This window comes from Chelonoidis abingdonii, chromosome 5 (assembly GCF_003597395.2).
Source record: "Chelonoidis abingdonii isolate Lonesome George chromosome 5, CheloAbing_2.0, whole genome shotgun sequence".
In the NCBI taxonomy this organism is placed as follows: Eukaryota; Metazoa; Chordata; order Testudines; family Testudinidae; genus Chelonoidis; species Chelonoidis abingdonii.
The window spans coordinates 87,409,258-87,426,351 of NC_133773.1; the positions used below are offsets into that span (position 1 = coordinate 87,409,258).

Consider the following 17,094-nt stretch of genomic DNA (forward strand, 5'->3'; position numbering starts at 1 on the left):
CAAATAGAGACTGTTAAAGGAGGAAAAAGTCATCTAATCGGAACTGAAATTCGATCAGTATTGGAGATCACTAGTTCTCCGATCATGCAGACCATGTCACATTTATTCAGGTGCACATTGACCTTCTTTTAGCTACGGTAAAGCTAACTGGCTTATCAGTGTAGATAAGGAAAATATTTTGAACTTATGTTCTAAATGCTGTAACTTGTGCCTCTAGGAGCCCTGCAGTGCCAACTGGCAGAGGGCACACCATACTGTAACTCACATGAGGCCTGATGCATTCTTCACCCTCAACATATCATTGTCATAATCTGTATCAAAAAGGTGTAAAGTATCTCATGCAAACTGGTAACATGCTGATCCCAAAAATCATTGTGTGATGTGTATATATGGAGTACATACAAAGAGTTACGTGCTGAAAATATTTTCTTAAAATGTGTTTTGGCAGGCAGGACATAAGCCAAGCCTGCCCTAGATAAAGGACTGTGTTTACTTGTCTGATCAGCTTGATGTCAAGCAAAAGACAACGAAAAGTATATTTAAATATAAAGTAAACAAAGCCATCAAGCTAGCAAGTAGGGAAAATGATTGCATAATAATCACAATGGGGGATGGAGTCTGCATTTTCCCTGGCTCTTGAAACAGACAATAACTTTGCTGTGAGACAAGGGGGGCAAAAGGGAGCAGCACCCTTGGAGCTCATGAGGAAAGCGGATCCTCTTAGCACTGAAGGCTGGAAACTAACTGTAGATGAGAAATCTTCTCAAATATTGTAATTTGCTGAAATTGAGTTTATCACCTAGAAAGGTTTTTTTTTTTTGTTTACTTGTTTTTTTATTCTTATTTATCACTTAAGTCTCTGTTCTTTGTTGTTTAAACTCATTCTTGATTTATTACAAAACCATCTCAGTGCTGCCTATTAAAGTGTAAGTCTTCAGAGGCAGCAAACTTAACCTCTGAGCATCCAGTGAGAGGGCCTGATTGTTAACTGCAGGCAAGATTTGAACTGGCAGAGTCCTGACAAGGTTGCTGGTGGGTCAGGGAGCTAATAGCTTAGCAGCGGCAAAACTCTCACTTGCTGAGGCTAAAGAGGGTAATGGTGACTCACTTTTCTAGGAACCCCAAGCAGGACGTTGCACTTGTCACGCAGCAAGCATACTAAGATGGTTAAAAGCAGGAGATCAAAGTGGCTAAAACTCTTACTGCTTCAGTGTTCAAAAATGTGTGCACTTTAGTGGAAAACTGTTTTTTAAATGACAAAATCTTTGCCTATATTTGTTCTGTGAATGGCATCTGCAAGAGGAAAGGAATACTGGGATCAGCCAAGTTGTGCTGTGCCATTTGTCTTCTGGGAGTTGCATGTGGAAGGAACAGATAAAAATATGTGGAGCAGAACATTAGGGTAATGCTATGCTCTTCAGGCTTTAATCAAACAAGTAGACCTCCCAGTTTGCCTTCTGTGTTGTGCTACTTTCCAAACATATTTGGAATTAGTGGGCTTAATTCAGACGGTGTAGCCTTTTCTTCAAAAAAAAACAAACAAACATCAATGTTAAAATTTTCAACAGAATAATAAAATATCCATACATTTCACTATTCTGGAAGAACAGGCAGCCATCCTTGTCCTAGAAGGTTTTTGCTATTGCTAGTAAAACAAAAATCTCCAGATTCAGTGCACTGACAGGATTTAATTATTTCATGACTCAGTAATTCTTTAAACACAGTTGACGTTTTAAGTCTTTGGACAATTAATACTCTTCCCAGTGTAGGTATTTCAAATTTTTTAGGCTAATATATGAACAGCCAAGTTAAAACTAAAATAATTCTGCAGATAGGCAAATGTTGGCTTGGGTAAAAGATGAAATAAAGCTCCTTTTTGCAATCTCCTGATTTAGCCAGTCCCATTTTCCACTCCCTTTCTAGCTTCTAATCTTCATCTACACCAACTCTGTCCTTGCACAACCAGTCTCCGTTTCTTCCCATCTCCCCAAACCTCTGAAAACAACCTGGCTCCCATTTTCCATGCAAGTCCCAATCTCCCCCAGCTGCTATTTCTGCCTATAATAATAATCATAAGACCTTTTTGTCTTTTCTCCAAAAAAAAAATTAGTGAAGTAGTGAAAAGATTGGCTGGTTGAACATCTTTGTTTCCCTCTTTTCCCCCCACCCTCAATGGTCACCTGTTCAATTTCCATCTCCCACAAGTAAGTACATATTTAATTTATTTTTTAAGATATTTATTTTGGCTTATTAGTTTAAAGGTTCATACACCATGTGTAATTGAACATAGTACTAAATAGCAGTAACTATGACTATTGAAGGTTTGCCCACATAGAGTTACTCTTCAGTTCTCTAGTCAGTTTTTTTTGTGTAAACAACTTCAAAATGGTGCCAGACTGACAGTTGCTTGGACTCTTCTTCATCCATATTTCTATAAATACGAAAACAATAAATCTAGGAAGATCTGTTTTTTGCTTTTAGTTAGACTATTTAGGGTATTCTGTACAAATACCATAAATGCTTTGACTAACTTAACTATTTTTATATTTTATGCTCAAGCAAAACATTGCCAAATTTTCTGTACAATTTTTTTTGTTTATATGTTGACTTCCTGTTTGATCTTAATATCTCATTAGCCTTTGACACTAGGTAGTCTGAGTGTAACTATTAGTCCAGTCTATTTCATAAACAGGAAATATTCTCAAGTAAATCCTGAGATATGACTAAATGAGTGTGTCTCTCTCTCTCTCTCTCTCTCTCTCTCTCTCTCAAACTGGAATAGAAGCTAAATAATTTTATAGTAGCATAAAAGGATAAATGAGAGCAGAATGTAAGAAAAGGTATAAAACAAACTTTAGTTAAGCAGTTTCATAACTGAATACCTATACCACCTTCCTTGGGGGGTGGTTTTTGTTTATTTTTCATATTTTCATGGCTTAGCTAAAGGAAAGGACTTGAGAGTTGAATTTAGTTTTATTAAATATCCATAGCAGTAACTAATAGTATAGGATATAAGAAGGCAAAAATAGTATTGGACTGTGAGTTGGCTAACTAGAAAATTGGTCAATATAACCATTCACGTTTTCTGAACCAAATCACACACCCACAATTTAGAGGCTGAGCATATCTTGGGAAAGAGCCTTTGTTTAATTTTTTGATAGTCCCTCAGAATAAGGCCTCTCTTGTGCCATTTGGTTATCAACTCCAGTGTTGCTAACATAACAGAGGAAAAGCAATCCAAAACTAGATCACAAGAAAATCTGGTCAGTTCTTCCATCCTAATTAATCAAGGCCTCTTTTTTCCAATGGATTTATACTAGTCAACCCCTTGTTACCTGATTTCCAATGAATGTTACCACCAGGATCTGATCAGCACTCCTAACTACCTACAATCAACTCCTACACTTTTGACAGACTGCATAGGCTGGATGCAGTTCAAGAGGCTTGTACCTTGATCAGTTTTATGTCTGTAGCCACCTAAATTTGAAAGACAGTATGAAACCATTAACTGTGGTAGACACATGTACAGTGTCCTACAATCTGAGTTAACAGTAATTTGTTAATTCTAATTCTAAAGTAGCTTTGAAAAGGATGGACACTACTGTAGTCCTTTTTCTGGTCCATTAGTGAGCAACTCAAACTGCTGGAAAATGGATACTGTTAAAAGTACCTATCTGAATTAGGTACTTGATGTCAGCAGGTTGCTTTATCCCATTTCTGCTGGGTGGTTCAACTTGGTTCCTGTTCTTGGAGGTACTGGTATGGACCAATCAAATGGTGATCCATACTTCTGAAGATTCAAATGGGCCAATCAAAATAAGTGGTCCTTTCTCACCATCCAATCAGGGAACAAGGCATCACCTTTGAGTTCTTGCAAATGAGGCTGGAATTTTCCAGTATCTTCGTGTAACACATCTTGTCAAACCACCTTGTATAAAACAAGTTAGGCCACAGCTCTTGGTACAACCATCTTGGGACATAGCTTCAACTTTGGCTGTCTTGCTCCAGACAACTTACCTCTACAAGTCACTTTCTGTGGGACCGTCTATAGTTCATCTCCTGGCCAGCGTTGCAATCATGCTTGCCTGAGTTGCAGTTTCGCCAACTCTCTGCTGAAATGTCCATTATGAAGTTCATATTATGTTCATATAATTTATGCAAAGTCCCTCTGTTCTTTGATGCTCTTGAAATTTGTTTTAACAATCCATTGTACAATGCAAAGTCACTTCAAGAGCTGCTGTTCTGTGGGCTGGAACAGCTGTGTAACTCTATTTCTTTTCCTCTTGTTTTAACAATGGTATGACTTTTATGTATGGCTTAGTTGAGTCTGTGCATTATTAATCAAACAATTATGTTTTGATTATTCCACTCTAATCAAGTGTCCTTATAAACATGCTATTCAGTTCCTTTTTATTTACCTTTTTCAGCACAGGTGTATTTCACTAACTTAATACCATAAGCATGCTTGATTACAAATATTAGCCTTACTACTTCATTACTTATGATAAAGGAAATCAACATGAATTCAGCCCTTTTCTTTTCTTTCCCTAACAAAATTGCCCATGAGGTAAATCCTGTCATTAAAGTTTACAATATTTTGCCCAAAGCTGTATCACTTATTGCTAACTTCATTTATACATCTAACTTTGTTTAATCATATTAGATTCCATTAAGTTCCCTCTCTTTTCCTACTGTATTTGGCAATATATCAACATTTAATATTTTGTTTTTAATTCATTCAGATGGAGAAAAGGGAAGTCTGCTTAGTTGCACTAGCAGTACACTCTTGTGAAAGGCTGCAGCAGCTCTGTTTTCTCAAACTATTGACAGAATCTAGCCATTAGACAGTTTCTTGTCTCTCGGCCTTCTGTTTTATTTTTTCTAAAAAACCCTTGAAACCCAGACAGTTCTTTAATAACTAGCTATGAGTTATTAGTATTACCACTAGCAAACAATTTGCAGGAGTTTGTGGTATTGCTGAAAGCTGTTCATGTATCAATAACTACATAGTATTCTTGCACTCTGGCTGACTGAGAAATTCAAAACACTAATCTGCGAATAGAGGAAGTGTCACAACCTTTGTTTAGGGTTGCCAACTTTCCAATTTCTTAAAACCAGATACTACATGTCCTCCCACCGCCTTCTCCTTCCCTCTTCCCTGGAACTCTCCTGCCACCTGCAGAGCTGGGTTGGGAGCTGACACTGAGTCTGCCTGTCTACGAGATGTGGTTAGGAGGGAGCCCCAGAAAGAGGCTGGTGTGGGTTGATGATCAGGCAGCCCCCTGCACTGGCTCCTCCTGGTCCTCACGCTCTGTGCCATGCTGGCGGGAGGCAGGCTGGAGTGCACTTGCAGGCAGTGACCCCCCCCACCCTTACGGTGCTCTGAAGGCGATAACTGAACTTGGTGTCTAGTTAGTACTTCTGATCAGATACTGCACAGGTTCCCTTTCAATCAGGTTTTCTGGTCAAAAACTGGGCATCTGGCAACCATATTTAAATTTCTGTAGAATGTATTGTATGTACCAGGGGCTGCTTACATTCTTCCATTCTACCCATATGCTCCCTATGTGTCACCTTCTCATTGCCCTCCTATTTGAGGGACTCACTGCATATCTCCTCTACTCTTTCCTTCATGCCTAGGGCTCCATGTGACCCGTTAGCACCAGGGCAGGAGTTGTGTGCACCACCCTTCTCCCTCACCATTATTTTTTTTGTCTGGGAAATAAGTTGTATGGGGTGTCAACTTGTTAAACTGTATTGGAAGGATAAAGAGACAAGGTGCATAAGGTAATATCTTTCACTGGACCAACTTCTGTTGGGGGGAGAGAAGTTTTCAGGCTTACACAGGTCTTCAGGTAATTGGGAGGATAAACAGATAAGAAAGGGTTATTATTGTTATACTGGAAGGCATTAATAGTTGCTGTCAACCAGTTGTGTGATCTGGTCATTGTCTGGGACAGAATACTGAGCTAGATGGGTCATTGGTCTGACCTAGTAAGGCCATTCTTGTGTTCTTATAGACCAATGCAGAGGTGCGTGAGGTTGTGGCTGTGCTAAATGGGGATTCATGTGTCCTCCATTTTCCCCCTTTCCATTTTCTGATTTCCACAAAATCAGTAGGTTCTAGCCGCTGATACCTAGAGCATTCTTTGAAACAGATTGGATGCAGTGTTCAAAAGTTACGCAGATGAAAATGCCATTCATATGCAGGTACGGCCTTTGCAAGCTCAGTCAATAAAAGACTGATCCAGATACCCTAATATAGTAGTCGTGACTTTGTACTTGTGACTGCCCAGAAGGTTGCAACTTTGTTTCTTGGATGCAAAATCCATGCCTTTTCCACCATAATTAGATTACTGTATTGCACTCTATATCGAACTATATCTTTAAACCCATTTTGAAAATAAAACTGGTGTAGAATGTGGTGGCTTTCTTAAACGAATGCATACTGTTGTGATCATAAGACATGAGTGCTGCAGGATCTGTTTTGTCTATCCTTGTTCTCCAGGTGAGTTTAAACTTTTGAGTTTTAACCATAAAACCCATAAATGGCCTTACTACCTAACAGAAAACCATTCTCTGAATGCAGACCCATCAATGTCAAAGGCTGGGGGGATTCTAGCAAGGCATTCTTTTCCAGGTTCCTTGGCTCTGGAGCTCTCCTCCATGGTCCCAAGATGCTGATGCTTAGGACCGTTGTTGATCAGGGATTTTAGGGAGGGCTGAGGGTATGGGATGTTGAATGTTAAAATGGGGTGGAATATCTCCTGTTTCCTTGAATTACTTGGTGGTTAAGTTAACCTAATTTTGTGGATAGAAGTTGGTGGGTGGTGTACTGCTGAGTTCTTATACTTATATGGATTGCTATCTTTAATAACTGTCAGGATGTCTAGATTTGATAGGTGTCCTTTTGTCTGATGTTTGGTTTCAAAATAGCTTCCATACAGTGTATTCTATGTACCTTTTTAGTGATTGGGTGGTTACCATACACATATAGGAATGCTGAAGATACATCAAGGAAAACCTAGATTCATCAGAATAAGACTAAACTGCATCTTCCAACTCTCCTAAAGTAGATGTGTGGGTTTTGAAGACTGAAATGTGAGGGTATGCTGACCAGAAACTGCGAACAACTCTTATAGGGTGGTGTTGAGTGTGCTTATACTTATGTTTGCTCATTATTTTGAGTTGTGGAAACTAGTCACCTTGTTCCATAAGCAGTCTTTTTAAGTCAACAGTAGGATTCTTGTGCAGGTTGCTTCAGGGATTCTTGATAATGCTGCCCACCTGTAGGCATCCAGGATGGGGTACTGTCATTTTGGACAGATCACCATCAGGCGTTCTACATTATTTGAGGGTTGTGTTGGCCCCAAAAATAGCCTGGAATCCTGAGTGAACTAAATTTTGTGCTGCATTAGAATCTGACCCCAAATATCGTGTGCTAACTGAAGCTTCAATATTTGATAGCCTTCAAAAGCAGATTCATGTGTAAACTGAAATGGGGGTACTTCATTATCAACTCCAATGTGCAACTTGTGTTAGTGGTTTTCAAAATCAATGTGCAGTGAGTAAATTCTCATGCTATATCCAAATGGCTGGGTAGTCAGGTATCTAACTACTTGCAAATAGGCTTTCCTAGAATTATTATGACGTTTATAGTTGACATGAAGCCTAGCTTTTTAAAAGCGAAGTTAACACACCACATTTTTCTGGGTTGCTAGGCCTACAGAATGAAGACTTTTTTTGAAAATGATCAAACAATATAAATACATAATCTTCCCCATGCTACTCTGCCACTGGTCCTCAACTGTGAACTAGGGGACTTAGCTCAGGGATGAAGATAACTGATGTTCCATTATCAGTTATCATGTGGTCTTCTTGAGACTGTTCGGAGGCAATACTAGTTGTAGTGATGGTGTTTGTGGCAAAGGCACTCATGGATTTATTCATTAACATCTAATTAGGAACATTACCAGAAGGACACTGCAGAGCCACCCAGTTCAGCATAGTATTGAGGCCATTAACTGAGAAATAAGTGATTTCAAACTCCCATGTGCAGTTAAAGGCATTCATTTGAGCCCTTTACTTGAAGAGAGAGAGTTTTCGAGTTCTCATGTATGCCTCTTATGTTGCAAAGAAGCCAAACATACTGGCAACAACTCCCACTGGTGCTTTTGATTGACACTTGGAACAAATGACTGTTGGGAGTGACTTTCCAAGTGACATCCCACATATGTGGATGACAACAAAGGATTTAATAGGATGGGTGTGGCAAAATCAGGCAGTTGTTACACTAACCAAGAGTCCTGTTGAAATTTGGGACTGAACTATTCCACAGCTCTGTAAGGTATGCTCTGCTTCTGTCTAGTGTCTTCAGTCAAGTGTACTGACTGTAACCTGAAATAGGATACTTCACCAGAGGGCTACCTGCTTCCTTCTCCACATAAGTGGTAACTAGCTGCTGGTGTGCAAACCTTCCTGATGGCTTGGAACCCGTGACAGCTGTTGTCACTGTGGAGTAATATATCCAGGAAGACTTCTGTGGCTCCTGCTGGAGCAGAGAGAGGGAGTTAAGCTGCCATGATGGCAGAAATTAAAGCTAGCCAGGAGGCAATGAAAGCTGGCCAAAAGGAATTAAGAAATGGCATGGAAATTTTCCAAAAGGAAATCAGAACAGTTCTTGATGCACAGAGGAGCCAGCAACAGATGAGACTACTTCAAAGAAGAAATTAAATCCAGTCAATTGGAATTAAAAACTGTAGTTGAGGAGATCCAGACAGTGAGGAAAGAAATGGAAGTTCAGTTAAACGCCCAGGCTGATCTGGTATATTTGATTGAAGGAATTACCAGGAATTTGACCAGTGTTGTTAAAGTTGTCCAGAAAATGGAAAAAAGTCAGAAAGCTTTGACCAGCCTGGATCTTGCTAACAGAGAGGATCAGAAGCAAGGACTTAAGGACAGCAACAAATGCTTGGATGAGGAAGTTAGTCTTCAAACCACTCCAGAAGCTAACTGTTCGGTGAAGGAACGTGAAAAGAGGATGGCTTGGGGTAAGAGAACTTACCTGATCCTCAAATTACAAAGCTTGGAGGTGAAAGGTTTGATTGTTTCTGTTCCAATTATTTCTTACTTAGAATTTTTAAAAAAGTGTTTCAAACAAAGCTATCATTCATATTTAAAAATCTTTTTCTAAGGAAAATAACCTCAGTTTAAAGTAGAAGGGCATTAGCATGTACTCAGAGGTAAGGTTAAGATTTTGTCACAGGTATTTTTAGTAAGTCACAGGCAAGACATGGGCAATAAGACACAGAAGCCCAAGTACCCTGACATGGTGCTGGAGCTCTGATGTCACAAAGTGAGCCAGCACTCGGAGCCCCACCTCCACCGGGTTGAAGTCACGGAGTTCTGTTAAAGTAATGGAATTAGTGATCTCTATGACTAAATCCATATCCTTACTCATAGAGTGTGTCTACACTGCAATAAAACATCTGCAGCTGGCCTGTGTCAGCTGACTCTGGGGCTGCAGGGCTCTAAAATTTCAGTGTACACATTTGGGCTTGACTGAAGCCCAGGCTCTAGAACTCTCACTCCTCATAGGGTTCCAGCATTTAGGAGCTGGGATCTTGCAGGGAAGGGTGGGTCCCAGATCAAGCCAGAATGTCTCCACTGCAATTTTACAGCCTGATCCCTGAGAGCCCGAGTGATTGCCGTGTAGACATACCAATAAAGTCACTTGGGGTAATACAGAAGGTTCTGGTTTAGTTCTATAAACTCAAAAAAGCAGTAGAAATTTTCAAGAGGATAAGCTTTGGGATGTGGCAAAGGTTAGTTATTCATGGGGGCAGAATTTCAGTTGCTGTTCAGCAACTAAGTGCACAGATGTAAAAGCTAAAATGGTTGTCAGGATTGAATGTTTTGTTAAAGCAACATATGGACCAAGCCACTCCAAAGTGGCTCAGGTAAGGCTTTACAGGAGTGTGCTTACATTCCTTGTTATATCTAGGCTCTTAAATGTAACAAGTATATGGGATACACCCTACTGATAGAATAGCTCTTCATTTTCTCCTCCTGCGCAACTTCATATCAGATTGGTCAGACTCCCAGAGAAGTCAGGGGAACCAGTTCCTAAATTAAAAAAGAAAAAAAGCTTTTACAAAGAGGTGGGTCTGGCTCAGTGTCAGCTGAATGGCAGTTGTATTCATTCAGCCAGACAATTGTATTATAGAACCCCAGGGTGTCAGGAATCTGAGTCTTCAGCAGAGCCAGTCTCCAGGCAACCTTAGGAGTTGGTCTGTAGTGTGCTACCTGATAGCTTACACCTCCTGTTTGGTTGGAAGAGTCAGCAGACAGGCTCTTAAGTCCAGCTGCTGCAGTTCAGTGGCTGCTCTAAGTATTTGCTTGTGTGGCTACAATAGCTCCTGTCCTTGCCTTGGTGCACTCCAAGTAACCAGATTCTGATCCTTGGCTCTGGTTCCTGACTACCAACTCCAGCTCTGACCACTAGGCACAACTGCCCATGTCCTGGTCATTGGCACAGGGTAGATCTCTGAGGCTAGGAAGAATTCTCAACTGAGGACTGTCCCAAGTGTGTGCAATGCACTTTCCCCAGAGATATAGGTATTTGGAGTTCTAGCTAATATGCACTGACCAGATGGGTGCAGTTTAATAACATATCCAATTCCTTGTATGTTGACAAATGAGCACAGCAGTCTATGTAATTATGAGGATGACTCTGTCTGGTAACATTGCTTGTGAGATCTGGAACAGTCTGCAGTGTTTAATCATCAGAAGTTAAGTGCAATGGCAGTTAGAGTGACCAGATGTCACGATTTTTGGGTTTTTTTCTTATATAGGCTCCTATTACCCCACCCCACCCACATCCCAATTTTTCACACTTGTTATCTGGTCACCCTAATGGCAGTAGACACCGAATTTAAAAATGGACTGGATGGCATCTTGTTATAAAGATTGTCACGTTAGGCTTAATTTAGAAAGGATTTGGGGGACATGATTAAGGGGAATAGACTTTGTGTTCAGGATGGTGACTCGCTGTACAAATTAGTCTTACCAAATTCATTTTACTCTTTGGCCTATCTTAATCCTCGTTTTGGTAACTGAAGTGGCTCCCTCAATTTTGAGGGCCTTAATTGAAATCTATGCTAAAATATTGTTCTTTCACGTTCTCACGCTTTCTTTATACCATTGTTTCAATGCAACTGTAATTTGGCTTTCTCTGTTTGAGGTTCAGCTCTTAACGTATAGCTTTGGGGTCTTAGGAACCTTTCTCTTCACAAGAGGAACAAGTAGAGGTGACCTGCCCAGAGGTACATAAGGTCATAACCAGGCATAGGAGGGACTGTGATATCTTTATCTGTAGAGGCATCTCACACATTGATAATGGTTCATGCTTGCAGAGGAGCCTTGAACATTAAGGCTGTTGTACGGTGACCCTTACATAAGAACATAAGAATGGCCGTACCGGGTCAGACCAAAGGTCCATCTAGACCAGTATCTGTCTACCGACAGTGGCCAATGCCAGGTGCCCCAGAGGGAGTGAACCTAACAGGTAATGATCAAGTGATCTCGCTCCTACCAGCCATCACCACCCTCTGACGAACAGAGGCTAGAGACACCATTCCTTACCCATCCTGGCTAATAGCCATTTATGGACTTAACCACCATGAATTTATTCAGTTCCCTTTTAAATGCTGTTATAGTCCTAGCCTTCAAAACCTCCTCAGGTAAGGAGTTCCGCAAGTTGACTGTGCGCTGCGTGAAGAATTTCCTTTTATTTGTTTTAAACCTGCTGCCTATTAATTTCATTTGGTGACCCCTAGTTCTTGTATTATGGGAATAAGTAAATAACTTTTCCTTATCCACTTTCTCCACATCACTCATGATTTTATATACCTCTATCATATCCCCCCTTAGTCTCCTCTTTTCCAAGCTGAAGAGTCCTAGCCTCTTTAATCTTTCCTCATATGGGACCCTCTCCAAACCCCTAATCATTTTAGTTGCCCTTTTCTGAACCTTTTCTAGTGCTAGAATATCTTTTTTGAGGTGAGGAGACCACATCTGTACACAGTATTCGAGATGTGGGCGTACCATGGATTTATATAAGGGCAATAATATATTCTCAGTCTTATTCTCTATCCCCTTTTTAATGATTCCTAACATCCTGTTTGCTTTTTTGACCGCCTCTGCACACTGCATGGACATCTTCAGAGAACTGTCCACGATGACTCCAAGATCTTTTTCCTGACTCGTTGTAGCTAAATTAGCCCCCATCATATTGTATGTATAGTTGGGTTATGTTTTCCAATGTGCATTACTTTACATTTATCCACATTAAATTTCATTTGCCATTTTGTTGCCCAATCACTTAGTTTTGTGAGATCTTTTTGAAGTCCTGCACAATCTGCTTTGGTCTTAACTATGTAACAGAAATGCTTGTAGGAATGTCTTTGCATTGAAATGGGCTACGTTTTGTGTGTTAAAGCATTGTCACAAGTCCCCAGCGTTAGGTTTGACAGATAGTTGGATCAAGTGACTAGGAAAATTATTGGGCAGCCTGAACACTAGGGTTTGATCAATGCTTTAATGGATTTGTGTGATAAATTCAGTCTTGCTGAATACTGGGAATATGGATATGGCTGGAATCCTGTTTCACATATGGTCTCCTTTTGCTTTGTACCTGTTTGAAATAAACTCAGCTGCGAGACAGTATCTGATATAATTTCTTTCTCCCAAAACAATAACCCCCTCCCCACAACCCCACTCTGTGCTGCTTGCAAGGCAAGAGTGAGTTTTCATTTTATGGCAGATACCTGTTCACTAAAAAGAACCCTGTCTGAGGCAATGAGCTAATTTAATGTAGCTCCCCAAAAAGGCCATTAAATATATCAGCTGTGGCAGCATTTTAACATGCCTTGTGTGGTTGCGGTGCCGCCCTGGGAGAAAGCATCACTACTCTCCCAAGGCTCTAAAAAAAAAAAACCTACCTCCAAAAAGCGGCATAGCTATCAGCACTGGGGCACTATTTACACTGGTGCTTTACCTCACTGCAACTTGCTGCGCTCAGGAAGGTGGTTTTTCTCACACGAGCAAGAAAGTTGCAGCACTGTTAATTGCCAGTGTAGACAAGGCATTTAGTCATTGATAGGAGTTAGATTCAGTTAGGAACTCTTAAAGTGAGACTGATTTGTTATCAGTGCATTATCATTTTCTGAAGTGTGCGGGGTATGTCCCTGCGAGGTGTGAAAGACTGGCTGGAAGGGACCTGGGCAGATCTCTATTATCTCTGTTATGGTTTTGAGGAACCTTTGAAAGGTGACCAGAGAATAACAGAAGGAGCAATTCTGAGTTCTCTGAGACACTGAAACTATAGTTATAAGGTGCAAACTAGTCCGTTCATTTAAAATGTGTGCGCTAATGCCAATGACACTTCAGTAGTCTGTTACATGGCTTTGATGTGCAGTGAAATAGCCAAGAAAGCAGCATCATTCGGAATGTTTGCACCAATATTTCCTGTGGGTGGGGGTAGCAGCACTCAAGGACTCTTAGGGGGTAGAATGTGTGTGTGGGGGAAATGTATACATTACCTTGGGGAGACCCTTAACACATGGCAAAGGAAAAGGGGCATGATTGGTTTAATTTTCCTGAATGAGGACTCTGCTTTCAAATGTTTGGGTAGTTGTTTTAAGCCACCCAAGATTGTTACTAACAATATTAATACATTAGGCTACCAATTCAAATGCATTGGTTCTCACCCTCCTTTCAATGATATGATAGGAGGATATTGATGTACTGACTGTATCAATGTTATTTCACTGGCCTTCAGAGCTTTTGATAAACTACTGATTATCATGCATAAGAAATTTTGGACTTTTATTTTTTTCTATTTTTTCCATCAAATCTCACCTCTTTAAAATGGTTGCAAATTTAGTTTCCCTTGATTCTCAGCTTTAAATTCAATGGATCTTGATAGTTAATCTAAAGGCTCATTTGTCTTGATGTTTTCATTAAACTGCCTTGGGATATCTATATATTGCATCAGACTGTGGTTGCTATAGGATTTGATCACCGGCTGTGAGAACTATAGGGAGACACTGGCCCTACTTGCAGACCTATACATGGCTGACTTTCCATACTGAAGGCTATAGAGAAACCTTGTACACCTGGAAGAATCAAATATTGAATTAGAAATGTTGGTCTCTTCTGATGTGACATGATCTAGTTGTGACACTACGCCCCATATTCTTCAGAGATATTATTGTGGTATGATTGTGGCATAACTATAATGTACTTTATGCAAAATAGGTCATGTGAGATATAGAAAAGTTTGACTTACTGAATATCATTATCCTATTTGAATGCATGTACCATTTTAGTATCTGAAGTTAGGAATATTGGCTATGCATTTATTACAAATGTGTCTACACCCAGGGGACACTCACTAGGCAGAAGACGCTCAGTTTAGATGGCTGGCTGAGAAAGGCCATTAGGGAGAACAATAGGGTTTAGAAGAAGCTAATCTCACACTAGGGAGCTTTCCTGAAGATGCTACAAACAGCCTCTGACTCATGGCTGCTATGACACTATGGGATCATGCGACCAAGTCACTTGCTACTGGACTCCATTGTAGAATACTGGCATTTTTCCACTGAAAGGCATGGGGAACTGAAGTTGAAGGAAAAAGGGTTCCTGCAATATACAAAGCTATTTAAGGCAGAGGAATGACATCATCCTGGGTTCTTTACTGTCTCCGCCCAAAGGAGATGCTTGGAAACATCTGAAGCTAGGACTGAACTTGGGGAGAAGGGCTGAACCCAGGCCGGAGGGATTTCTAATCTATGAAGGGTATACCTGGGCTTTTAAACTGCAAGCAAGTGCAGCTTGTGATCAAGAATCTCTCTGCAAACTGCCTAAAACAACAACAAGGGTGAGAATTTGCTACTCATCGTTTCTTTAATATATTAAGCTTAGATTGAGTGTTTGTTTTTATTTGCTAAGTAATCTTCTTTGATCTGTTTGCTATCCCTAATAATCACTTAAAATCTATCTTTTGTAGTTAATAAACTTTGTCTAAAACCAGTGTGTGGAAATCATTACTTGGGGCAGAAAGCTGTATATATTCCTCTCCACATTGAGGGAGGGGGCGAATTTCATGAGCTTACGCTGTACAGTTCTCTGTGCAGCGCAAGACAGTATCATTTTGGGTTTGCTGTCCAAAGGGGTGTGTGCACTTGAGTACATGGCAGTTCCTTAGCTGAGCCTTCCCATGCAGAACTCATCTCAGCATCTGTGTGTAGAGAGCTGCACCTGGGTGTGTGTCTACCTGTGTGTGGCCTGTCGTAGCAGTACACTGTAAAGGAGTCCAAGCTGGTGGGTCAGGTGGGCTCAGTGGTATCCCCAGTTCCAGGCAGCACCCTAAGGTTGGGGCGGTGGGGGAGAATCAATCACACTAGTGCTGTTAAGTCTCAGTATTTGCCATGTTACAATATTAAAGTACATAATCCTCAGGCTGTGCATAAAGGGATAGGGGAAGCTTGGAGTGTATTGGATGTTTGACAGCTTTAGTAAGTACTTGATCCATGACAGATGTTATTCATACTAAGAAACGTGCTCCAGGACCTTTGGCTAATAAAAGGTAAATGTAAACTGAAGATGGTGGAATCTTGCAGTGGAAATTAAAGCATGAAAGGGATCAAATACGTGTAGGGAAAATGCTTCAATATGTTTAGTAACTTCCAGTTCAGGAAATGTGAAATTGTTGCAGACCTGGAAAACAGATGGCATTCAATGTATTAAAATTAGACAATTCACTGGATAAACTTAGAGGTGAGGAAAAGCTTTAGAACTAAAGAACCACTTCAGTTCTTTCAAAATGCTTATCAAAATTGCAGTGTAAAGAGTTAGCTAAAATGCACTTAATGAACAAATGTAAATGCATAATCATTAAGAGCAATTTGAGTTGTATATGGCTTTTGTGGTATGAGAATGCTGAAGCTGTTGTATGGTCCCTTACCCTCAAGACCATAATGCCATTAAAAAGTAACCCTTTTGACCCAATCAAAGTGGCTCAGGAAATGTTTTTTAAATATGTGTTTCTATTTCCTTTGTGTTTTAACTTCCAGCTTTGGTAGTTAGTAAAACTTCAGAAGTGAATATTTTAATTAGAATTTTTTTTTTTTAATTCCAGTTGAGAGAGGCAAGCAGAAGACTCCTAAAAGTTCATGCATACACACACAAACCTCTCCAGCTGTGCATTCAACTGAAACAAAAACACGTGAATTGGCACAATACAAAGCAAAATGTGAGAACCAAAGTGAAATTATCCTGCATTTGAAGAAGTTCTTGGCAAGCAGTAATCAGAAGTTTGAAGCATTAACAGTTGTGATCCAGCACCTACAGTCTGAGGTAAGGCTATCCAAATGCAGTAGTCTTTGTTTGAATTTGGTGCTGTCTTCTGAATCTGGCAGGGCCTCTGGATATTTAATTTGTACACATAACAGGTCTTCGTTTGACTCATCTAGTGAATCTATGAAGCCCCCAAAAATACAAGTCTTGAAGCCCAGGTGAAGTGGCTCAGGCTTATGCTGTTGGGGTAAAAATAATAGTGTGTTTTGGGCTCTGAGACCTAGTTCTAGGGAGGAGGGTCTCTGAGCCCAGGTTCCGGCCCAAGTCCAAAAATCTACACTACCATTTTTAGCCTAACAGAGTGAGCTTGAGTTACTTGACCCAGGCTCTGAGACTCACTTTTACAGGGTTTTTTGCTGTGTAGATCAGTGTTAACATAGACTTGGCAGTTCAGAGCTCTGGCATCAGTGGGCTTGCCATGCCAGTTTTTTTTTTTTAAAGAAAAAATTGCTTAAGCTCTGGCATCTTTCATTACAAATTAAGCACTGGTATAGATGTACCCATAGGAACCTTCCAGTAGGAGTGCTTTCTGTTTTTTCTATAGCATTCATTTTTTGTACACTTACCTCTGTATACTTTAGAGATTAAACAAGATGTTGTATTGTGTATCTCTCTTCCTATGAGGGAAGTCTTCATAGAAATGTAGGCTGTCAGCTTTTGTTACCCTTTTCTGGG

General features: G+C 40.3%; 1 protein-coding gene across 4 annotated transcripts in view; it reads left to right on the top strand.

The window, feature by feature from the left end:
* MTUS1 (microtubule associated scaffold protein 1) overlaps positions 1–17,094 on the top strand; it is a 199,851-nt gene that overhangs the window by 119,064 nt on the left and 63,693 nt on the right. For 3 of the 4 annotated variants that reach the window (XM_032798200.2, XM_075066429.1, XM_032798201.2), the window contains one exon: positions 16,202–16,419. In XM_032798200.2, the coding sequence (XP_032654091.1) occupies positions 16,202–16,419 (218 nt within the window). Of the gene's footprint in view, positions 1–16,198; positions 16,420–17,094 lie in introns of all 4 variants that reach the window. The other variant, XM_032798203.2, reaches the window with a different exon arrangement.